This window comes from Perca fluviatilis, chromosome 24 (genome assembly GCF_010015445.1).
Source record: "Perca fluviatilis chromosome 24, GENO_Pfluv_1.0, whole genome shotgun sequence".
Classification (NCBI taxonomy): domain Eukaryota; kingdom Metazoa; phylum Chordata; class Actinopteri; order Perciformes; family Percidae; genus Perca; species Perca fluviatilis.
In genome coordinates, this window is record NC_053135.1 from 16659358 (window position 1) to 16683647 (window position 24290).

A 24290-nucleotide genomic window follows, 5' to 3' on the forward strand; every position below is an offset into this window, starting at 1 on the left:
TTAATAGCCAAGTATTCTATGCAAAAAAGTATGTATAAAGGCTGTATAAATTTCATTTCAGAAATTTGGGTTTCTTTCAAACAAATTGTCAAAGAAAATAATGTGGATGGTTCCATACAACCGTTACTCTTCACAAGTAAAAATAAATGATCAGTTCACTGCTGTTATTGAATGTGCGTGTTTTTATTTAATTTTATATTTGAACACAAAAAAATTAAGAACGTTGGGAAAAAAAGTGACAAAAATGTTGGAAAAAGCATATAAACGTGATAAATAAAAATCATAAAACATCAAAAAAATTGCTGGAAAATACGACAAAAACATAAAACAAAAATTGCTGGGTAAAATCAACAAAAAAACATTGAAAACAATTGCTGCAAAAAATCAAAAAAAAAAAAAAAAGGAAATGGTTAAAAAAAAAAAAAAAAAACATTGGGTAAAGTGTTGAAAAAGAACAACAAAATGTTGAGATGCAGCCTCTGTGTTTCTCTCCTCCCCTGTGCTGGTGTCTGTGTGTTTGATTGCAGGAGTGGAGCCAGCTGTGAGGGAGTCAGGAGTCCAGCTGCACCTCGTCAGCCATCAGCCTCTGATTATTACACCTGGTGTCTCCTGCAGCTCTGCGTCAGATTGGAGACAAGACTTTGCTGTCAGTCTCGTTTCTGCAGTACTGGTCTTCTGTTTGCTTCGTGGTTATATCGTTCACTAAAGCCCGTCTCCTGTGCCTGCAGTTTGTCACCGCGCTACTCCTGTCTCACACGGACCGAGGATGTTGAAAGATTGGATTTAGCCGGACTGGAAATCATTCTTTGTGTAAGCAGCAGGTTAAGTTGGCATTTGTTCCGCCCACACAATTGGCCGACGCAGCGCTCGGGACGATAGCGCAGCCGTGTTCGTGCCATTTAAGTTTGCGAAATGTAGATGATTCCAATCCACAGTGTGTTCCAGACCGATGTCGCCTTGTGCTGTGCTGCTCCTGCGTCCCAGTTAGGATTGACTCGTTGAGGTCCAGCGTGAATGTCTGCTTGGCGCCGAGGGTTTACGAGATGTCCTACTGATTACTGACCGGAGCGTTGTACACAGCCCGATGTACACATTCTGTAGGTTCTGGTTGACATAAATGCTATTTTAAACAACTGTGACCACCAACCCGTGTATTTGTATCCCTACAAAACAGAGACTGACACTGCTGCTCTACCGGTTTAGATGTGTGCACAAGCTGACTTGATTTTTTTATTATTTTAGTTGTTTTATTGACTTTTGCCTGTTTTTTTAATAAATTGTTTTATCAAAGACCTTTTGGATTGATTTAATAGACTAATTTGGGGGTTTTGTGTTTTAGTTCCATCATTCTGTCTTGAAGGAAAATACTAAATTTGAAGTAAATGTTTTAATAGCCACACGAGAATAATGAGTTTGTGTGGGAAACAAGTGGCTAAATTCTTGTCCTAGTGCATGTTTTTAACGCATGCACTTGCTGCGTTTTGTTTCATTTAGTATATTTCAGTTTGTTTGCCGTGTTGTATGAAGTTTTAGGCCAGTTTGAGTGTAGCTGTAGCTCCCGAAATTTGCTGGAAAAATTTCCGGTAATGTTCCGGAAAAGTTCTGCCCCTTTGCAGCCCTTGACGCAGACGAAGTCCTGTGTTGTTTGGCCCAACTAACCTCCCTGCGCAGAATTTCAGCCATTCATACTACTCGCTCCCGTTGTCGCTCTTAATACTACGTCATCTTACAGCGCCGCGGTCGCGCTGCTGCTCTGCCGGTGAGTTGCATACGGGCGCTGAAGGGTGCTTATTGCGTCGGTATCTGACGCTGAGAGCCAATGACCAAGCGTCCGTATTTTACAGGTTGGGAGTGAGAACGGGTTGCTGAGGTACGCGGAGCTAAACACGAGACACACTCCTCAGACATGCATCGAAACATCAAAATAATAAATAAAAATTAAAATGCAACTCAAACTCCTCGGTTATCAATCGCTGAACAGAGAAGGCACATTTAGCTCCCGTACCTAGATCTCACCCGAACAACAAAAGGAGGCTTTTTATCGTCAGGGAAACCTGGTCTGTTATTTCAGCCTGGTCTCACAGAATGCCGCGAAATGATCACGAACTGTTAACGCCGCGATACGTGGTGGTGGCACGGAACGTGTGAAAATGTTTTGTGACCACCACGGAAAACGATGCCAATGTAAAGTCAATGAGAAGATGACGTGGCATTAGGAGCGACTACGGTAGTATGAAAGCCCGAAAATCCGCGTCGGGAGGTTGTTTGGGGGGGGGGGTGGATGGGTCAAATGTAGGACTTTCACCCAGGAGACCGGGGATTGTGTCCCGTTTCCTAAACCCAATCGTAACCGTCCCGTTGTTGTCCCGCGCGTCATGGAACCATAAGGAACCCACCCATGACCTTTTCCTTAACTTAAGGGGCCGTGTTCATTTCACGGAATTCTGTGAGATCAGGTTGATTATTTTCAAAATTTCTGGAAAATTGATATTACTAGTTATTTGTATTTTGGGGACACGTACGTAAGAAATGTATTTCTGTTTCTGTGCGTACAGACACATTTCTCTCTTCAGAAGTGCTTCGGAATTTGAAATGGCTACTTGTTCAGGCATCGCTATGGGTTACATCTCCAGGAGGATTCGAGGGGGTTTTGCTGTAACAAAATCTAAACGTATGAAAACTATCTAAAAGGTCAGCCCCGGGTTCTGATAACCCACTGTTTCCCCCTGTTTTGATCTTGTCGATGTTTTTCTGGTTGCGGTGTGGCGTTGGCAGGATGTGCACGGTTGGAAATGTTAACTGCCTACTTTGTGAGTCTGAACGCTTTCTTTCACGGAGCGTCACAGATCCCAGACATGTCGACGGGTCACATTTCAACTCGTGATTTGTAAAAATGTTTAGATACGGTCCCAAAAAGTCAAACATACCCTGGGTGCACAGAAGTGGTCACACTCTGTCATGCCATGATTAATTATTCATCCAGATGCGCTGCCAGAAATCAAAAGAGCCAAAGGAAAAACTCCCCAGTGAGATTATCTGTGTCTCCCAGCCCTTAACTAATCCCATTCGGAGAAGACTATTTATATTCATTTCCCAGATACATTTGCGGGCAAAACTTGTTTCTGTTTAACCATTAGAACTGCAAAGATTAATCATTTAGTTGTAAAGTGCTAAATTAATCACCTTTTTATAGACAAAAAATCAAGAAAATAGTCTTATTTTTAGGGGCTGTGCAGAATTTCATGTGCGATTACTGAGAATTTGCGGCACAAGAGGGCCCTCTCTGAAATAACCAGTCAACTAAAAAGATATATAGCCTATAAAAAAAGAAAAATTCCAAACAATTGAAGAAATAGCGGTGTTCAATGTTTCTAAAATCCTGGCTGTGGCCGTTTGCCTTCACCCGTGTCTACGCAGACATCAGCAGCTTCAGTAGATCCATAAAGAATTAATTTTTTTTGCTTACTATAATATACTTAAGCCATATTTAGTGGCAGTAGTATACAACTGCAACAACTCATCATGCTTTCTTTCTTTTTAGGCATTTTAGGGCCTTTTTTATTTGATAGGACAGCCAAAGCAGTGAAAGGGGGGCTCACGCTGTGCCAGGTGAGCTACCCAGCCCCTTTTTATTCGTTCTTCTTATTTCAGAGGTAAGACATAAGACGGCATATTAGAGCTGCACAATAAAAAAATAAAAAATTTTTTCCCACATTATCATATCAAATCGCGCAATAAACCCATCACGGAAGGTTGCGACACGTGGCAAAAAGACACTTTGAGTGCCTTTTGTGTTCAATGTTCAAATTGTTAAATGAAAGAATGTTGGAAATGATTTCCTTTTGTTTGTTTTAAATTCAACAAGCAATGTGTTGTATTTAAGCAGAACACTGAAAGCGGCAGAACTGAGAACCCTTTAATACATGCCTTTCATCTCAAGTGATGATCCTTATCACGATATTTATGTAACATTGGAATATCGTCCTCATATCACGCAGCCCTGCATATCATAATGTTTCTCCACTGTTATCAAATGAGTTTAGCGCGAGACACTTAATACTGTCGTCTTACCGGGGATTTCCACCAGATGCATAACTGCTGCGGAACGGTTCCGAAGGAGAGCGCCGCAGCAATTCAGCACACGGCAGATAGTGCGGGACAGGAAGTAGAGCACAGAAACAAAATAAAACATCCGGTTCATTTTCAAAATAAAATACACCGTGCTCACGGCGGATCATATTTCCCTGCACTACACCTTGAAAACACAGCACAGAGCTGTTTCCCCTCTAGTCCTCTGGATGGAAACTAACTGGTGGTGGTTCTATTATACCTGAATTCGCGAAACTTTAGCACAACTGCCCACAAAGTACTGCTTGCTGGGGAAGTGCTAATTTCAAAATGTTACTGACATATAGACACTCTACAAACGGATAACCCAAAATATGTCTGAGTTTATTTGCAGAGCTCGTGTCAGCGAACTAGCATGTTGCTACTCCCCACGGTAGGCTGCTTGAAACACCGACTATCAACACACAGGACGAGTTGACCAATCACAGTCCTTGCGGTCTGCGTCGCCTGGACGCAAAGTTAGAAATTTTGGGAAAGTGCACGTTGAGTCGATTCGACGCGGAAGCATGTTTTTCCGTAAAATTTTGGGCTCTTCATTTTTACTACGCTTTGTTCGTTTGTGTCCGTAGACTTCTCCCAAATTCACCGAAAGTTAGCATTAGATAAGGCCTTATTTGCGTATTTAAACAGAACATTTCGGGAAAAAAAATGACTGTCCTAATGTCAGTAATCGGCTGGGGAAGTTCCATGCTGATATCTGTTAGTTCCTTCATTCCAGCAGCAGTCAGACTCTTTAATGCAACATGATAATGTAGCACTGCTAGCTGTTTCTGCAATATGAGCCATCACTGGACAAAATTCTGCATTGGATATTCATTTATTTATTACACTGTGTTACCTCCAACTGTGCAATATGTCATTTCTATTCATCCGCACCTTACTCATCTCTATATCTGTGTTTATATACTGTCTGTTTATATAAGGGTGTTTATTGTGTAAATATGTTTGTTTTATTACGATTATTACTATTATAACATTCTACTTTTTCTATTTCTTATACTTTTATGTATATTTTTCTCCTATACTTAATGTGTATTTGTGTTATTCTGATGTGTGTAAATTTTTTCTTCTTCTTTTGAGCTGCTGTTGCACAGGAATTTCCCCTGGTGTGTTATCTCATCTTATCTTAAAAGTGGATTTTCCCAAAGAAGTTTCCCTTTCTCCGGGTCTACAACATTCGCTTCAGGCTACAATAAACTACAACGCATTCATAAATGTAACCATGGGTGTTTCTCAGTTAATCTGCACCATTTTGGGGCATCTTGTGACGCACTTTACCTCGAGGGCGGAATCACGGACAGATAAAGCCTGAGCAGGCTCGGAGCCGGACTCATTAGGCTACCGTGACCCACAATAGGACTCTGAAGCTGCGCTGGGACGGACGCAACAGAAGGATGTGGCTGCTGTCAGTGCTGGTGCCTCTTCTCAAGCTGCATTTCTGCGGAATCAAAGTTCTTCTCTATCAGACCTTCAACAGATCTTTTACGCTCCCAGGTCAGCTCACAGTACAAGTTGCTATATTGTGTAAATGTCTTTTTCTGTGTCGCTTATATCCGTTCATCAACTTTATAATTTATCCCCATGCACATGCCAAGACTCGGTTAGAAATGTGACACTTTACAGACATATTGTGCTATTTGTCGACTAATGAACATAGCTGATGGATTCTGAGTTCAGACTTTTAGAAACCGAAGTCTTGTATTCAGTTCGGCGCGTATGGGGAAAAAGCAAAGCACGTGCAGTTCATAGTGGCGCACGCGATATAGCCTAACCTCCCAGCAATATAATAACAAGTTAACGTCGTCAACCAAATCTGACACAACGCTGGCCGTTTGAACACTGTGACATTTGCGGTTAGTCGCAGAGAAAGGGGAGGTAACCTTGCTCCTTATGACCTCATAAGGAGAAGAGTCCAGATCGGCCCATCTGAGCCTTCATTTTCTCAAAGGCAGAGCAGAATACCCAGGGCTCGGTTTATACCTATCGCCATTTCTAGCCACTGGGGGACCGTAGGCAGGCTGGGGGAACTCATATTAATGTTAATAAACCTCATAGTGAATTTTCATGCCATGGGACCTTTAAGGATTGACTACCATTTATGAAGCATTGGCATAGCATACAGTAACTAATTATTAGTGCTGAATCAGTTAATCATTAACTACTAATTAACTAACCAGTCGCTCCTCATTCATTCCTCAGTAACTACCTACATGTTTGTGTACCTTTTCAAAATGTGTATGTTTTCGATTCTACTGGAACCGTAAATTTTGAAACTATTTCAAGTAGGAATCGGTTCTCCACCTACTGCATGTTCAGGAAATGAAGTGTATAATGTTCTGATGTGGTCCCCTCTCTCCTCCCACAGTCTTGCCCAAGCAGAATGGAAGAGTTGCCATTGTGACTGGTGGTACCAGAGGAATCGGTTTTGAGACAGCGAAACATCTGGCAAAGCTCGGCATGCATGTTGTCATAGGTAGGCTCCTGTCCAATCACACGCCTTCAGCCAGATTACACGCACCCTGCCTCCCCTTCCTAATACATCTCTGCAGTCAGGCTTTAGTTTGCACTTTATTTGTTTAACTGTAAATGAAAATGAATGACGCAAATGTCAAATGAAGACACCGATTGTGCGCCCTAATTGTTTAGAATCTGGTTTTATTTGGACTCGTACGTAACAACACAGGGCCCCTTTCTTGCGTAGCAAAATGTGTAGTTCAACATTTCTAACAATTTTTGCTGCCCTTCAACGCTCTGTTTAGTGGGCTTTTAAAAAAAGAGAGTAGCTGATAAATGCACATGTTCCTGATTGCTAGCTAATAGACGTTTTTACATATGGACTCCGAACAGTGTCGGCACAATCTGGTCCTGTTGTGTCCAGAGTTTCTCTTTCCCACATGTAGCGCACAACAGGAGATTGGTGTCAGACGCGTTCTCACTTCCTGGAGATCCTCCCTTGGGTTTAGGCGAAGGTTGGCGCCTGGGTAGAGTGTGCGGGAGGCAGAACACGATGCTGATAAAACCGCGGTCACAGTCGGTTCCTAATTTGGTCATAAACAAAGTTTATTATTTTTATTTTTGTTGGCATCTCTGTGTAAATCGCCCTTCTTCTTCTTCACCCTTGGATGTTTCGTTTGTCTCCTGGTTTTTGCGTGATAGAACCGTCATCAATGCGCCTTTTCGCTCGCTGTGAGTTCCCACACTTTGGGCTTGATCGGACATTACACAGACTTTGTGCTCAGGAGCTGGCAGGGTAAAGACTTTTGTCTTGTCCAACTGATTCACACATTTGCGTTTTCTACATCCAGCTCTGCCGAGTAATGTTGGAGAAGTTCAGGCCTGCGGTGTGTGACCATTTTTGGTCTACATCCTGAAGATTTAGAGAACAAAATTGCAACTGAAAGCTGGAGTGCGGTTCTTTTTTAACCTGTTTTTTTAAGAAGGGAAAGCAAGGTATGGCCTATGTAATCGGGCTAAAGGAACTCATGGAACCCACTGTTTTGTATTTACTATAAATCAAAGAGCTTGTGTGAATAATATATAAAAGATGTACGAGTGTGAAAGGTCCACCTTTAGCCTCTGGAGGATCCAGCTATCCCCTTTGTGTTCTGTTCAATAGACACAATGTTTAAAAAGTAAAGCTGGGATCCATTAAGTGTTTATTATGAAAATAATGTTCAGGACGAATGAAGAATCTGGACACAGAGAGGACACAAGTGTTGAGTCCGGCTGCGTCTTCACTACTACGTTTTGGTTTTTAAAAACGTTTTTTTGCTACATTTACACCTCACGTCCACACTTCTCCGGCATTTCCAAGCCCCTAAAACGGAGACATTTTGAAACACTGCATACACACAGCCCCCGATTTGGCTTGAAAACTTCAGGGTTGTTTTATAGTCTGGAAGGGCACAAAGACTTTTGGAAACAACGATGCACATCAGTCACTTATTGGTTAGGTAACTTAGACACCTTTCAGTAACATTTCCACCTCGTCGTCGCTCCAAGCTAATAAATCCCTGCTCCTACTTTTCGCCATTGTTGTTCTTTCTCCAAAGTATTTTCTGTATTTTTTAGCTCATACGTCCATGATTAGTTAACATGGACGGAGATTAGCTCTGCTACTGGAGGTGAAACTCTTGTGTGCACTGCACAGAGATGTTTTTTGTTTTCTTTCAAAATGCAGCTTAAGACTGAACACACTTTATTGGCTTAGAATTACGGCAACAATCGCTAAACATTGCATACTCACGCTCGTCTCTTATTTACAGGCTTAAAATAACTCCCCGTTGTCGGCTACAGCCGCTGAACAGGCTACATGTTGTAAATAGCCGTGGCCCGCTTGCCTGAGAACATTAGCGGTTAGCATGGCGGCATTAGCCAGGATCAATCGGGACCTTTACTGGCAGTGTCTCAATTTGTTTATGCGAGTAACCAACGTGTGTACACAAATGTTGAAATTGCATAAAATGCCCGTCCCTTGCAGCCGTGATAAATTAGCCTGAAGCTAATGCTTAGCTACCTGTTCAGGAGGAAATTAGCCAACTCGGCGTCCTTTTGGGCTCTAAGCTGTCTCCATCTTTCAAATACATTCCAATCCAATATTTACCCAGGGTTTGTAACGTCTCTGGTCACGCAACTGTTAAAAACTTGCAATTTTTTGTAGATCAGGGAGAATTTGTCTCCGTTGATCCTGTTTGTTTGTTTTCTGCTTTCATGGCTGTGCTAACGTTACAGCTGTAGCTGTATCAAACTGGGCAGTTGATAACAACGCACAGACCGAAACACAGACATTCCGTCACAGAACGGAAATTTCAAAAGGAGAAAGTACTGGCATTAGCATTGTTGTCAGTATTTAAAAACTTTGGGGTCATTTTGGGATTTATTACAGTAAATATTACATATTGGACCTTTTTTAAAACTGAAAACGTAGTGTAGATGTAGCCTCAGTGTAGGCAGTAGGATTGGGTGAATATCTGTTGGACATTAGCTTCTGATCTCCATCACCTCCAGCTGGAAACGAGCGCGAAGAAGGCGCAGCGGCCATCCCGAGGATTCAGGAAGAAGACTGCAAGGGGAAAGGTAATCTCTCTCCAGGTCCTTTCAGCCAAAACAGTCTGGTTTAAAATGTGAAGTGACCGAGCAGCGAGCTAAAGCTAATTCGACAGTATTTCATCTTAAACTTGTACAAAAATAATAAATGGTAAATTGATAGTTAAACTTTAGCTAATAGTTATTTTACTGTTAGCAAAACAATGAAATGATTAGTTTAGTTATCACATTATTAAAAAAAAAAAAAAACATTGCACAGGGAGATTAGAAGCCAAAAAAGGCTTATGAAGATTAAACCGCTCTAAATAACACTAGTTACTCTGAACAGCAGAGAAAATGAACAATAATTGATGATTTATTGCCCTCTCCTTTGACGCTCACATATTCAGGTGCGAAAAGAAGTTAAAAGCAAACGTAGATAAGTATCGGCAACAACAGTGAGGGTTAAAGTACTTATCGGGCATGTTCCAAAAAGTAAAGAAAATGTAGCACCGCTCTAGTTCCCAAGTTAAAGAGGACAAATACTCATTTCACTTGTTTAATAAGGCTCGCATCACAATAAATCAATGCTGATATGTTTGTCCACAAAGCCTTCTCCAGAGTGTTCAACAAAATCAAGAAGGCGCAAAATTAACCTAGGGGTTAATAACACATGGGTACCGAGTCGACCGTTCTCTGGGATTTGTTTTCATGCTAATCGAATGTGACCAGATTTAGCGCTAACCGCTAATTAGCTTGTAATGCTAGTATTCAAAATCGCTATTTCTAAACCACTAACAAGGCTCAAAATAGCACCACACTTCCACGGTAGCATAATGAGGGTCCCTACATGTAAACCGAAGCATTGAGAACTTTGTAAGCGTACAGACAGTTTATTAAAAAGATAGTTACCAGTAACATAGCTCAAGCACGGCGTTCGTGGTTCAACTGGTCATGACTGGTTTTCCCAAGATGGCGCCTACCTGTATACGTGAACGGTACTGTCTTTATCTTTGTAATAAACTGTCTGTACACTAACAAACTTCTCAATGCTACGGTTTACATGTAGGGACCCTCATTATGCTACCGTTGAGTGTGGTGCAATTTTGAGCCTTCCTTAGTGGTATAGAAATAGCGATTTCTGTTTACTTTACCAGTGCCCCGAATATAAGCGTTACAAGCTAATTAGCGGTTAGCGCTAAAACTGGTCACATTCGATTAGCATGAAAACATATCCCAGAGAACGGTCGACTCTGTACCCATGTGTTATTAACCCCTAGGTTCATTTTGCGCCGGAATTGTCGAAATGTGCTACCTTTTCTTCACTTTTTGGAACATTAAGTTTAGCACTCCACCGAGAATCTCCATTGTTGAAACGCAACCTCCTTTTTCAACTCAGAACTCTTCATTGGTCATCTTTTGTTGTTACATTATCATGTTACTGATGCTTGTCCAGGTTAATCTTATTTTACCTTCTTCTTATACCGGTACAGTATTTTAACAACGTATTTGAAGTTATTCTGCAAAGTAGTAACAATTCTGTGGGTACAAATACATTTCCCTACTAAATGTTACGTTTTTGACAGAATTGAACCCAAATGCAGACACAACGCAGAGCCGGAGAAGAGTTAACAGATTTATTCCAAAGTTCAAAGTTCCAGGTTTTAAGAAAAGGGGATAACAAGTCCAGGTCCACAGAGGGGTACAGGTCCAGGGTTCTGAGCAGGAATAATACCGTATAGTCCAAGTGGTGGTGTTGAGTCCGTTGAGAGGTCCAGTTATGGCAAGCAGGAGTGAAGCGGAGGCAGGAGTCAGGTTCCAATATACTGTAGCACAAAAGAGAACAATTAGAACAGGCCAAAACACAGAGCAACTAGCAGGTGGCATCAGCAGCGAGACTAACATAGTTGATCCGACGAGGAGTGGTAGGTTGACCAGGTACTTGTAGCAGAGGTGATTGGTGTAGATGAACTGCAGCTGGAACCCTGACTCCCGCACACCAGACTTCACTCCTGCAATTAAGGACAGACAGAGGGGAGGGGGAGAGCAGATACAGAGCTACCAGCAGCAGCAGCCACAGCAGGCCTAACAAAATGTAGTGGAGTGTTCACTTAAAGACCTCATATTATTCTCATTTTCAGGTTCATCATTGTATTTAGAGGTTTTACGAGAATAGGTTTACATGGTTTAGTTTTCACCATATTTTTTGTCGTACTGCACATTGCTGCAGCTCCTCTTTTCACCCTGTGTGTTGAGCTCTCCGTTTTAGCTAACGAGTGAGGCATCACACTTCTGTTCCATCGTTGTTGGGAGTCGCACATGCGCAGTACCTCGGTAAGGACTACTAGTCAGTCAGAAGCAAGAGTAGGGCGGGCCATGACAAGCAAACTAGAGTGATCCAAAACAAACCCGCTTCAGCCGGCAACCATGGCTACGGCTCAGCCGTACATGTTCCAACCCGAGTCTGATCCCGAAACACAGGCAGAACAACCCGAACCAGCTTCGCTACCTAGACTGGAGCAAGACGTTCGATAAGTTAGTGATAAGATATCTAAATGTTAACAAATTAGTCTTTGCCATGTCTCCTGGACATACAACTATCTGAACTCCTGGGGCCTCAGCTCTAACTAGCTTGGTTTGAAGGCATGCCACACTAGCAGCTAGGTGAGCACTGTAATGTGTGTTACAAAGTGACAGAAGAAAGGACTTACCGTCTCCCACAGAAAACACTGTTCACAAACTGCTCCAAACAGCTCTATTGTAGTCCAGCCTTTACTTCTGCGGCAAACGCGCAGCATTTTGTGTCACTTTGTTTCACATGTTACAATGCTCGCCTAGCTGCACGTGTGGCACGCCCTCATACTCTGCTTCTGACTGGCTAGTAGTCCTTACCGAGGTACTGCGCATGTGCGACTCCCAACAAAGATGGAACAGAAGTGCGATGCCTCACAACGGAGAGCTCAAAACACAGGGTGAAAAGAGGAGCTGCAGCAATGTGCAGTACAACAAAAATATGGTGAAAACTAAACCATGTAAACCTATTCTGGTACAACCTCTAAATACAATTATGAACCTAACATTAACATAATATGATGTCTTTAAAAACTAATGCTCTTTTTCGGAAACGGTCACAAGCAAAGGACTCCTGAGTAACATGATGCTAAGTAATAAAAGCAGGGGAACATATTCTAGTCCCAAAGCTGTACACAGCCCTAACCCCAGAGGGCACAATTCAGTACAGTCCCAATATTCTTTTTTAACTCCAAACTATTTATCTTTAAAGCTGTGCTTCAAATTAAAATCAAACCAGTGTTTCATATTAACATTCAAATCAAATTCCCATGTGTAATGTGAAAAGGAGGCTTATACTCCTTTCCCACCAAATGTATTGAAATATATGCGTTTTTTTTTCTATGGGGGATAACCCATTAAAGGCGATAGACTTCTTTCTCGTTGCCAATAGATGAGATGGCCTTTGTGTTTTTATACGGTGTGTCCAGTTCAACGTCACCAACATGCCATAAAATGGGGGTTAGTAAACACTCTATAAATATAGCTCTATCTAACCCTATATTGCCTATATTGAGTGAAATACCCAATCTTGAAAAAGTTTAAACAGGGCAGAACTCATCATATCCTATTCATGTACATGGAGGACTCTGTCAGAGCTCTGAGAATCTGTGCTAACCTGGCTTTCTGTTCCCAGTTGAGTTTGCCTTCGTGGACCTGACCTCTCTGAAATCAGTGCGACAGTTTGCTCAGACTTTCCAAAACCGAGGGCTCCCCCTCCACGTCCTGGTTAACAACGGTACGCTGCACACACACTCTCGCACTGAATGCACCGTACAGACTGACACACTGCGTAGTCCAAAACCGTGTGTCCTTCTCTGGCGTAGCTGGAACCATGATGCTTCCTGAGAGATGGACGGAGGACGGCTTTGAGTTCCACTTTGCGCTCAACTACCTGGGCCACTTCCTGTTGACCAACCTGCTGCTGGACACGCTGAAGAGGTCAGGACGGCAGGGCCGCTGCTCCAGGGTGGTCAACATGTCCTCGGCTACGCACTACGCGGGAGTGGTGCACATGGACGACTTAAACAGCAGGTAAGGAGAGAGCAGCTCGGCCCGGAGGCTCTAAAGTCTTGTAGGAGATTGTCCGTGCCAGACATGTTCTCACTTCCTGCTCTATTGACCGTCGTAAAACACGGTGGCCGTAATTAACGTTGTGAAACCGAACGACTTAAGTTGATGCAGCAACTATACTAACTAAGGTTTAAGCAACAAAAAGTGATTGGTTAGGGTGAGGACAAGCTCACTCCCAAAACCACATGTATGACCGTTCTTTTTAATGTTGTCAAAAGGCTGCATGGTGGCACCTATTATACTCCCTTTCAGTGTCATATTTGTACTCTTGGGGTTTGCTAGAATAGGTTTACAAGCTTTGATGTTCAAAAAAACATACTGCACATTGCTGCAGCTCCTCTATCCGAAACACTCTGTGAGCTCTTGGCCCGCCTTCCTGAAAAGCCCAGTCTGCTCTGATTGGTCAGCTCCACAGGGGATTGTAGGGGAAACACTTTTAAACTTTAAAATCAGAAGTCAGATGGAGTGTGTGTGCCTGTCTCTCTCCAGCAACTGCTACAGTTCCCTCGGTGCCTACGCCCAAAGCAAACTGGCTCTGGTCCTCTTCACCTACTACCTGCAGGAGCAGCTGGCGGCCGGCGGCTTCCCGGTGACCGCCAGCGCCGTAGACCCTGGCATGGTGAACACGCCGCTGTACGACAACCTATGGAGCATCGCGCAGGCTCTGAAGAAACCGGTGGCCAAGATCCTGTTCAGGGTAACAGTCTCACTCTCTCGTCTAGATCTGTCTATCGATCCCAGCGAGGACATGATATCTTGAAAAGCATCTACAGTACATTTTTCGGTTACACTTCACTTGAAGGCATCTACATGAGTGACATGACACTGTCATGAACGTGCCATAAACATTATGAACAAGTCATAAACGTTCATGACATAACGTTTCTTTTAGTTAATGTCATTCGGTTTTTGTCATGCCAAGTTATGGTTAGGGTTCATGTGTCATGACAGTGTCATGTGTTCATGACAGTGTCATGTCACTCTTATGTAGATACCTTCAAGTAAAGTGTTACCCCTTTTTCTACGTAAGGAGACTAAGACATTTTTTTTTTTTTTTTTTTTTTTTTTTAGGACTGCATGTGCAAGAAAGTTGGGCATGGCTGTTACTGTTATGCATATTCAAGAAGTCAAATGGCAAAAAAGCTTTTATGTGGATAATTACAAATTAAGGAAAGGCCTCTGAAAAAGTCAGAAGTCTTTATTGTTAGCGTACACCCAAGCCGTCTTTCTTAAAAGCCACCAAACTCCTTTGACAAAAAAAATGGATTTTACCTCACATTCTCACACTGAAGTGCTTGTGTGTGTTACCATTCTAGTATTCCATCTAAATTTCTAAAAAGACCTCAAGGAACTGAACTGCTTTCTTCTTTCCTTCTCAGACTCCGGCCCAGGGAGCATCCATATCCGTCTACGCTGCAGCTGCCTCTGAAATGGAGGGGGTGGGGGGCTGTTACCTGTACAACGGCCACAGGAAGCAGTCCTCGGACACTTCCTACGACTCTGAGCTGCAAGCCGAGCTGTGGAAGAAGAGTTGTGAGCTGGTGGGCCTTCAGGAGGCCTGACTCCTCCACAGTCACAGTGGATCTGTGTCTCTAATAGGGTTGGGTACCGAGACCAGGTGCTAATACGGCAGGGGTGCCTTAAAGGAGAATTCCGGACGATTTTTTTTACCTGAATCTTGATCGCTAGATGTCACCGAGTACTGTCGATGGGGGGGAAAAAACTGAGCAAAATCGGTGTTGGCGAACTGGAGTTGCTGCAGCTCATGGCCAGAGCTCCCAGTCCCACTGACGTTAGAGGCACCTGAAACATCGCCGCATGTCACTCTAGTTAACACTACAGTTGGCGGCAGGTAACGTTAGCCTACCGTTAGCTAGCAGCTGGAGTAAACACGGTTAAAATGCTGACACAGGTAAACAGTGTAAAAGTTGACTTGAAACTTGCCTCGCCACCCTCGTGCTGCATTCAAAGTTATTGTAAAATACCCTGTTTCCATTCAGTGGTTGTTTTTGTTGTTTAACAGGAATTTACTGGTGAAATAAGTTGTTTATAAGTTATTGTTATTACATTTTTAATAAATCATTTAATTTGGACCCTGTGGCCTTAGCAATAAACAAGCCTTCTTTAATGTCATCCGCTGTCGTTTTGTGCTCCTTTTAAAAAAATAAATATATATATATATTTTTTTTTTTTTACATTTTTTAAAAGTATCGGTTTAGGCACTGTTTTAAAAGTATTGTTTTAGCACCGGTATCGGAAAAACTCCAAACCATACCCAACCCTATTCTCTAATCGCCTCAGGTATGCTGACTGAACTGTACATTTTGGACCTGGAGAATGTATTCCAAGCAAATGTTGATGCTATTGCACATGAATGTTTCCTGTGAACATTGTGAATGAAGCCTTTTTCCAGCTGCGTTCATTTGTATTAATTCATTTCAATATTTTTTTTATTAATTATTGCTTATTAACACTATGTCTAAAAGAAGCAAAAAAAAAATCCCTTTGAGAGTATCTATTTCAGTTAGGGCTATCAATCGATGTTTAATTGTGACTCGACGCACGATTGTCCATAGTTAACTAGCGGTTAAACACACATTTCCAAAAAAAATCCACTTAATTCCGATTAACAGTAACAGCAGGGTAGCCATTCTCGCACTGCATGTAGTGGTCTATTAATCCCCCATCCCAGAACAGTCGTGAATGCATACGGTCCATCCCCTCGACTGTTGATCACCTGCCAGGGTTCGATTAACTTTGACGCATTTGTGCCAATCAGCAAATCGACATCGGTGTTAATACAGGGAATAGTAATATCTTTTAGGTAAGACCACTTGGACTACTCTTCTTTAGTGATGATATTGTTAGTCGTCTCTGGCATTTCCTTTAGTGTGAACATACTAAGAAGCTTTATGCCAGTATATCCAGAGATGTGCAACTTGGAACAGTAGCTTTGTGACCTATTGTACGTACATTAATCTTTGTTCTTTTCCCGTTGATGTTTAGCTTTTCCATTAGACTTTGACAGCAGAAAGGGTCCTTACGTCCATATATACACTACCGGTCAAAAGTTTGGGGTCATTTAGAAATTTCCATTCCACTCCCTTATAGACAGAATACCAGCTGAGATCAGTTGCATTGGTTTTTTTAACCAGGGCAGCAGTTTTCAGATTACATTATGTGCTTACATATTTGCAAAAGGGTTCTCCAATGTTTTCTCAGTTAGTTTTTAAAAATGATATCAGATTAGTAAACAGAATCTGATATCCCAAAAAGTGATGTTGCAACCAAATCCAATTCTGAAAAAAGAAACTCAAGATCGGGGCGAGCTTTTGATTATCCCACTCTAGTTTCCAGAGCAGCTGCAGAATCCGGACAGATCATAAAATCTCTGTCAGACTATTTATATATATAGTCTGTTCGGATCATATATATATATATATATATATATATATATATATATATATATATATATCTCTATATATATATATACTCCATATATATATATATGTATGTCTCTTATGTATGTATGTATCTTGTGTATGTATGTATGTATGTGTGTGTGTGGCATGTATGTATATATGTGTATATATATATATATACATATGTATATATATGTATGTATATATATGTGTACTACCTATATGTATATGTGTATATATATGTATGTATATATATGTATATAATGTATATATATATATTATATGTATGTATATACATATATATATATATATATATATATGTGTGTGTAATATATATGTTAATATATATACTTATATATGTATATATATATATATGTATGTTATATATATGTATATATGTTAATATATATGTATATATGTGTATATATATATATGTGTATATATATATATGTGTGCTTATATATATATATATATGTATATATATATATGTAATATATATATATATATATGTTCTCTCATATATGTATCCATATATATACTCTTTACTCTATATATATATATATTATATATATATATATATATATGTGTATACCCATCACCTATATATATATATGTTGATATATATATATATATGTGTATGTATATATATATATATATATATATATGTGTGTTATTATCTTATATATATGTATGTGTATGTATCATAATATATATATATATATATATATATATATATATATATGTGTCTTGTGTTTTTGTTATATATGTATGTTGTTGTGTATGTATGTAATAATAATATATCGATTTGGTGAGGTATTTGGTCAACAGTATGCATTTTGATTTTCTCCATATCGCCCAGCTTTAACTTCTTATATCATCTTGTAAAAAATTAGTCCTTTTTTATGATAAATTTGTATCGTTTTTTACGTTACAGGTACAAAACAACACAGATTACTCAGGAACAAAAACAAAACCCTCTCCCACCCCCAACTAGGTCTCAACCATCTATTAAGTTCTGAAATAAGCTGTATATATATATATATATATATATATATATATATATATATATATATATATATATATATATATATATATATATATATATATATATATATATATATATTAGGCTGTTACTTTACAGCAATATTAACGGGTTAACGCGAAACCCATTTTAACGGGGCGACAATTGTTTTATCGCATGATTAACGTATAGACAGTTAAAGAAGGATTAACGTTCTTCCGGATCTAGCTAGACCCGCCCTTTCGGCTAAGCTCAATTGGTTGGAGTTAGGCATTTCCACCCGAGTGGTTAGGATAGCGGATTTGTCAGGATAGGACCTGAACAAATGGGGTTACGTCACCTTGGACGCCTTGCCATTAGGTAGTGAGTGAAGGGCTGGTCTTGTAGCGGCATAGCAGTGCGGCATCTGTAATTTCCACAGACCGTTTGCGAGTCAGAGAGCTGGGTAGGCTCGCCACGGCTATTAGCTTCGGGGCGCGTAGTGACTCTACAGTCAGTGAGAAACAAAGTGTCTCCCTCTTGTTCTTCTGACCACGTTGGGTGGGAAACCTGTAGTAGGGAAGCTAACCCCTCCTTGATTTTACGTTGGTTATGGAGAACGAGAACCAGGAAATAAGTCGGGTAAACCATAGTCAGCGTATGACGACCAGCCACGCTCGCCTCAGGCATGAGGTAGTACTATCAGCAGTGGAAAATTTAGGTAACACTGTTACATTATGTGACAGGATTATTAGTTCAAGTGAGAATGTTAGTGTGAAATTGAATATTATATCCAATTCAATTAAAAAACATTTGCACAAAGCAAGCCGATCCCTTTTCCATGTTGGGACAAGAGCATTAAAATGAAAAAATATAATGGGACAAAAGAATCAAGGGACATTAAGAATAGATAAATTGTGATTAATCACGATTAATCGTGGAGTTAATCTATGACATTAATCATTACAATATTTTAATCGTTTGACAGCACTAATATATATATATACACATACACACACTAACACACACACACACCACACACAGTACAGGCCAAAAGTTGGACACACCTTCTCATTCAATGCTTTCACATTCTAAGCCCATTGAGAGAACACCAAGGCTTGTAGAGTTATCAAAAAAGCAAAGGGTGGCCACTTTGAGGAATCTAAAAAATAAGACGTTTCAGTTATTTCCACACTTTTGTTAAGTACATAATTCCATATGTGTTCATCCATAGTTTGATGCCTTCCAGTGAGAATCTACAATGTAAATAGTCATGAAAAAAAGAAACACAAATGAATGAGAAGTGTGTCCAAACCCCTTGATCCAGCACAAAATGCTGTGTGTGTGTGTGTGCAGACACACATACACATACACATACAGACATACACAGACACACATACACACACAGGCAGAGAGACATAACAGACGCAGAACTACATGTGATACATACAAGACATGTGGAAAGAAAAAGAAAAAAATGCATAATAACATAAGGAGAAAATAAAAAAATAAAAAGAGAAGGAGAGAGGAGAAGAGAGAGAGAGAGAGAGAGAAGAAGAAGAGACACATAAGACAGAGCAGCGAGGATAGAAGGAAAAAAGAGAAAGGGAGAAAAAAGGTGATATGTGAGAAAAGGAAGGGAAAAGAAGGGGGGGGGCCCGACAAAGGGCACACAAGCAAACCATGTAGTGAGTAGAGGAGACACAGGAATGGAACCGACACAGGAAAGGCCGGGAATTTATGGAACAGACGACAGACAGAGAAGGCGAGGAACGAATATTTAGGATAGCCCGTGACAGAAGTGTAGATGTAATAAATAAATAGCATAAAATAACATATAAGATGTATAGGAGGAGAAAAGAGTGGTGAGGGGACTAGGAAGGAAGAACAGTGGACAAGGACGAGACATCCGACAAGACACAAATAACACATACACGGACCATGAGAGAGATGGATAACGACACATGGTGCACACCCTGAATATGGGTGGAGATGGAATACAGCAAGGGCAGGAATGAGAAGATAATGTATGGTAGGGAAGGAAGGATGACAGGGGATGGAGTGGAAACAGAAATTAGGAAAGAGGTGGAGTGAAATGTGGAATGGGTGGAGTAGGTGGCACGGAATGGTGAAGCCAAGCATAAATGGAAGGAAGGTGCAGAGAAAAGGTGGAGGAAAGGAGAAAGTTGAGATGAGAAGAAAGGCTTTATACTTGGTGGAAGGTGAAAGGTGAAGAGCAAAGTGAAAGAAAGAATATGGAATGGAGAAAATGAAGAGGAAGTGGTGGATGAGATCAAATAGAATTGCCATGGATGGATGTGAGAGAGCATAGCAATAAAGAGACTTAAAATGGTGGCAGGAAAGTAATGGATAGGCGGAGCCCACGGAAATAATGGAATGGAATGGATAAGAAGGAAGGAAAGTAATAGAATGGAATAGAATGGTGAAGGAAGGAGATGGTGGATGGAAGGAACATGGGAATGGTGGTAGTAGCACACAGCGGGACCTGAAAGGCGAATGGCGAATCAATTGTCTTCTGTCTTGACAGAGCTCCAGGGCTTGCAACTCCCCTATTCCTGCTAGCTAAATGCCCAGTGTATGTGAGTTAGAGCGCGGTCAGCGAGCTCGTTACGCCAGCAATCTCTTACCACAGGTTTCAGTTAATCTTTTAATGTGTGTAATTATAATGTCTTGAGTTATTTAAACAAACGATTGGGGAAATAAACGCCGCTTGTCCGCGAGTCCCATTGATAGAGCCTGCGGCTGGATGTAGATTTGTAGCTACAAAACACGGATAGTTAGCTTCATTTTCGGCGTCATTCCGAGTATATTTACAGTTTGAATTTCGTCACGCCACGTATAGAACATCTAACTAAATGTCTTATAAAGTTAACAATGGTGTCCGATTTTAAATTAATGCATATTTGTGAAGAGTAGGGCTTCCGTTAGCTGCAACTGTCCCTTCAATCCTAGCTACCTGTGTGGCTACAAATCACGGATAGTTAGCTTCATTTTTGGTCGTAATTCGAGTATATTTACTGTTTGAATTTCGTCACGCCACGTATACAACATCTAGCTAAATATCTTATAAAGCTAACAACTGTGTCCGATTTCAAGTTAATGAATATTTGTGAATTTCAGAGGAATTCTAAGAGGAGGCTAGCTAGCTCTCATTGATAGAGCTACATCCAGGCTCTATCAATGAGACTCGCGGACAAGCGGCGTTTATTTCCCCAATCGTTTGTTTAAATAACTCAACACATTATAATTACACACATTAAAAGATTAACTGAAACCTGTGGTAAGAGATTGCTGGCGTAACAAGCTCGCTGACCGCGCTCTCACTCACATACACCGGGCATTTAGCTAGCAGGAAGAGGGGAGTTGCAGGCCCTGGAGCTCTGTCAGGGCAGGGGCATTTGCGCGGGTATGGAGTGCAGAGGGCTGCCAGCTCCAAGTACCTCATAGCAGGCCGGGGTCTGTGAAGGAAGGCAGGCCGGGCGGCGAGGCAGCTACACAGGCAGCACCGGCGCTGAACTCCGACACACAGTCGGAGAAAATTTGCAATTAGCCATCCATTTTCGTAAAGCGGCCCATATTTGAGCTTTATATAGTTGATTTCTCGCATAAAAAAGTTTCAGAAGTGAATTTTGTAATGGAATAGCAGAGATCTGCGTGACCTAGCTAGATTCAGAAGACTACCTGATCTCAGGTCAGTTGTGTAGCCTATGTAAATGTTGGGGCGTGACCTTTCTCTTAATACACCCATGGGCTGACAAAGGTTCCGGTTTTTGGGAGGTCGACGTCAACTTCCAGCTTTGTTGAGATTCGCCTGTTTTCAGCGGCAGTTTCAAAATATGAGATTTTCATAGTAAAGGGGTGTCAATGGGATTTTGAGCTTCTATGTATGTCCTATTTACCCACCAAACTGTCGTTATTCAACTATGACAGGGTAAAATCGGTTTTGCATTCTATCACCCCTTTAAATATTGAAATATCTTTGAAGGTAATATTTCTGTGTGAGTGTTTTTTTTGTTTAGTTGTTTGATAGTATTTGGGAGAGAGTTCCATTCACACATTGCTCTGTACCTAACTGAACGCTGAAGTGATTTGGTTTTCACTTTAGGTACAATAAAATGACCTACTGCATGCCTCATTGGATAATGATGTGTATCAGTACTTAAAGATAGTTTTGTATATAAAGTAAAAGGTCTTTTGTTTGTTGTAACATTATGTAAAAAAAAATTAGTGAATACACAAATCTATTTTTAGCTTTAAACCATCAGAGGCTTTCATGCATTTTATCAACATTTGATCTAAACCCACATGAGTGGTTCATGTGATTTCATACATTAGCAGTGAGATAATTAATGCATAATAATCATGAAATAGTGATTATTTTTCAGACCATAATCATACCAACAAAGTGTGTAATTGTTGCATCCCTAGAAACAACAGAACTGGACAATCCTCATGCTTCTTTTGAGCTACCAGTGTGACGGCATTTTGCCTTCCCCTGTGAGTTATGTAAACAAACAATTGTTGAAGCTTGTTGGCTCTGACTGGACTTCATGGTGCATTCTGCTGGCCCTCTGTAAACTCATATTGCATTCATGTCCCCCTTGTTATTGTGTCAGTGCTGGAAAGAAAATGTAAATCGAAGATTGAATTGAAAATACTGACACCCCTATTTATTATGAGAGTGAATAGAGCTATGTATCAAATTATTGTTAACATTCACATTAATAGCTGTTAGTTTGTGTTTCACCTTTACCTTCAGATGTCCAGAAAGTGATTGTTGGTGAAGAACATCAGCAGGAGTGGAGCTCCAGTATGGACCAGGAGGACACAAAGCCCCCCCACATTAAAGAAGAACAGGAGGAGTTCCGGATCAGTCAGGATGAAGAGCAGCTTCAAGGGCTGGAGGAGGCTGATATCACCAAGTTCACATTCACTCCTGTCCCTGTGAAGAGTGAAGATGATGAAGAGAAACCTCAGTATTCACAGCTTCATCAAAGACAAACTGAAGTGATAAAAACAGAAGCTGATGGAGAGGACTGTGGAGGACCAGAACCAGCCATGAAATCAGATCCAGATACACATTTACAACCAGACACTGATGACGAGACTGGAGACTCTTCTGAACCTGAGACTGATGACAGTGCTGATTGGAAAGAGACCAGAGAACCTCAGTCAGGTTCAAACTCTCTGAATAATGATAGATTCCCTGTTAGTGATTCAAGATGTACTGCTGGTGAGAAACCATTTAGCTGCTCTGAGTGTGGGAAAAGATTTGGCACCAGTATAAATCTAAAGAGACACATGAAAACTCATAAAGGAGAGAAACCATTTAGCTGCTCAGTCTGTAAGAAAGTTTTTACCATGAGGGAAAGTTTAAAGAGACACATGAGATATCATACAGGAGAGAAACCATTTAGCTGCTCAGTCTGTAAGAAAGCTTTTATAGTGAGCGGATATTTACATAGACACATGAGAAGTCACACAGCAGAGAAACCATGTATCTGCTCAGTCTGTAAGAAAGCTTTTAGAGAGAGTAGAACTTTACAGAAACACATGAGAATTCACACAGGAGAGAAACCATTTAGCTGCTCAGTCTGTAAGAAAGCTTTTATAGAGAGTGGAAATTTACAGAAACACATGAGAATCCACACAGGAGAGAGACCATTTAGCTGCTCAGTCTGTAAGAAAGCTTTTATAGAGAGTGGAAATGTACAGAAGCACATGACAATCCACACAGGAGAGAAACCATTTAGCTGCTCAGTCTGTGAGAAAGCTTTTACAGTGAGTGGAAGTTTAAAGAGACACATGACAATCCACAAAGGAGAGAAATCATTTAGCTGCTCTGAGTGTGGGAAAAGATTTGCCACCAATGCACATCTGAAGAGACACATGAGATATCATACAGGAGAGAAACCGTTTAGCTGCTCAGTCTGTAAGAAAGCTTTTACAGAGAGTGGAAATTTACAGAAACACATGAGAACCCAACACGTGAGTGTTACAAGCTCCCCCCTTGTTTAGCTTCTCCCTGTTTGATCTACTCAGGTGATCCAGATTTGATTGTTAGTGGTTGGCTCCGCGCCCTGTAATTAAGGCTGGAGGACTCTATCAGTATGAAGCAGATGTGCACCAGTGTGTTTATTAATTGGGGAATTGAGGTCTGAGGGGTATGGCACAAAACCAAGATGATATTTGGAAGTAAATTCATGATATTTGGATATTGTACTATAAAAACAGATGTATAAATGGTAATTAGGACTGCAGCTATCGATTATTTTATTAATCAAGTATTCTACAGATTATTCCATCAATTAATTGAGTAGCCTAATCGGATAAGATACTTTTGTTTTATTGAAGAGCAATAATGGACAATAGTTTAATTTACTTTTCGGAAAAAGCAACATTTGTATTGCGTACATTGCTCACAATGTCATCTCTCAAAAAAATTAAATATATTAAGTGCATTTAACTGCCACATTACATTGTTTTTAAAGAAGACATTTTCTGAAATACAATAACAACCTCAAACTAAGACATACATTAAACATACATAA

General features: G+C 40.7%; 3 protein-coding genes across 6 annotated transcripts in view; 2 read left to right on the forward strand and 1 right to left on the reverse strand.

The window, feature by feature from the left end:
- Positions 1 to 24290, reverse strand: part of LOC120554212 (gastrula zinc finger protein XlCGF57.1-like) — a 443376-nt gene that overhangs the window by 248598 nt on the left and 170488 nt on the right. The window lies entirely within an intron of this gene.
- LOC120554253 (dehydrogenase/reductase SDR family member on chromosome X-like) lies at positions 446 to 15333 on the forward strand. Of its 4 annotated transcripts, XM_039793036.1 has the most exons (10): positions 446 to 646; positions 729 to 810; positions 3542 to 3609; positions 5223 to 5622; positions 6494 to 6601; positions 9136 to 9204; positions 12860 to 12961; positions 13050 to 13257; positions 13786 to 13993; positions 14676 to 15333. In XM_039793036.1, the coding sequence occupies exons 4-10, from the start codon at positions 5523 to 5525 to the stop codon at positions 14856 to 14858; spliced, it is 978 nt and encodes a 325-aa protein (XP_039648970.1). In that variant the 5' UTR covers positions 446 to 646; positions 729 to 810; positions 3542 to 3609; positions 5223 to 5522; the 3' UTR covers positions 14859 to 15333. The 4 variants fall into 4 exon arrangements, with proteins under 4 accessions (XP_039648970.1, XP_039648968.1, XP_039648967.1 ...); XM_039793034.1 differs by having other exon boundaries at positions 446 to 810; positions 3542 to 3653; positions 5209 to 5622; XM_039793033.1 differs by having other exon boundaries at positions 446 to 810; positions 3542 to 3653.
- LOC120554242 (gastrula zinc finger protein XlCGF7.1-like) lies at positions 21671 to 24154 on the forward strand. The gene is made up of 2 exons (XM_039793015.1): positions 21671 to 23215; positions 23468 to 24154. The coding sequence occupies exons 1-2, from the start codon at positions 22552 to 22554 to the stop codon at positions 23755 to 23757; spliced, it is 954 nt and encodes a 317-aa protein (XP_039648949.1). The 5' UTR covers positions 21671 to 22551; the 3' UTR covers positions 23758 to 24154.

What these genes read in the sequence shown, in the direction of transcription:
- LOC120554253 (XM_039793034.1), top strand. Translation starts at nt 5,523, where the DNA reads ATGTGGCTGCTGTCAGTGCTGGTGCCTCTTCTCAAGCTGCATTTCTGC. An exon ending in CCACGTCCTGGTTAACAACG is followed by an intron (nt 12,962 to 13,049) that starts GTACGCTGCACA and finishes TCTCTGGCGTAG; the next exon opens with CTGGAACCATGATGCTTCCT. An exon ending in TGGCCAAGATCCTGTTCAGG is followed by an intron (nt 13,994 to 14,675) that starts GTAACAGTCTCA and finishes TTTCCTTCTCAG; the next exon opens with ACTCCGGCCCAGGGAGCATC.
- LOC120554242 (XM_039793015.1), top strand. Translation starts at nt 22,552, where the DNA reads ATGGACCAGGAGGACACAAAGCCCCCCCACATTAAAGAAGAACAGGAG. An exon ending in TTTACATAGACACATGAGAA is followed by an intron (nt 23,216 to 23,467) that starts GTCACACAGCAG and finishes AGCACATGACAA; the next exon opens with TCCACACAGGAGAGAAACCA.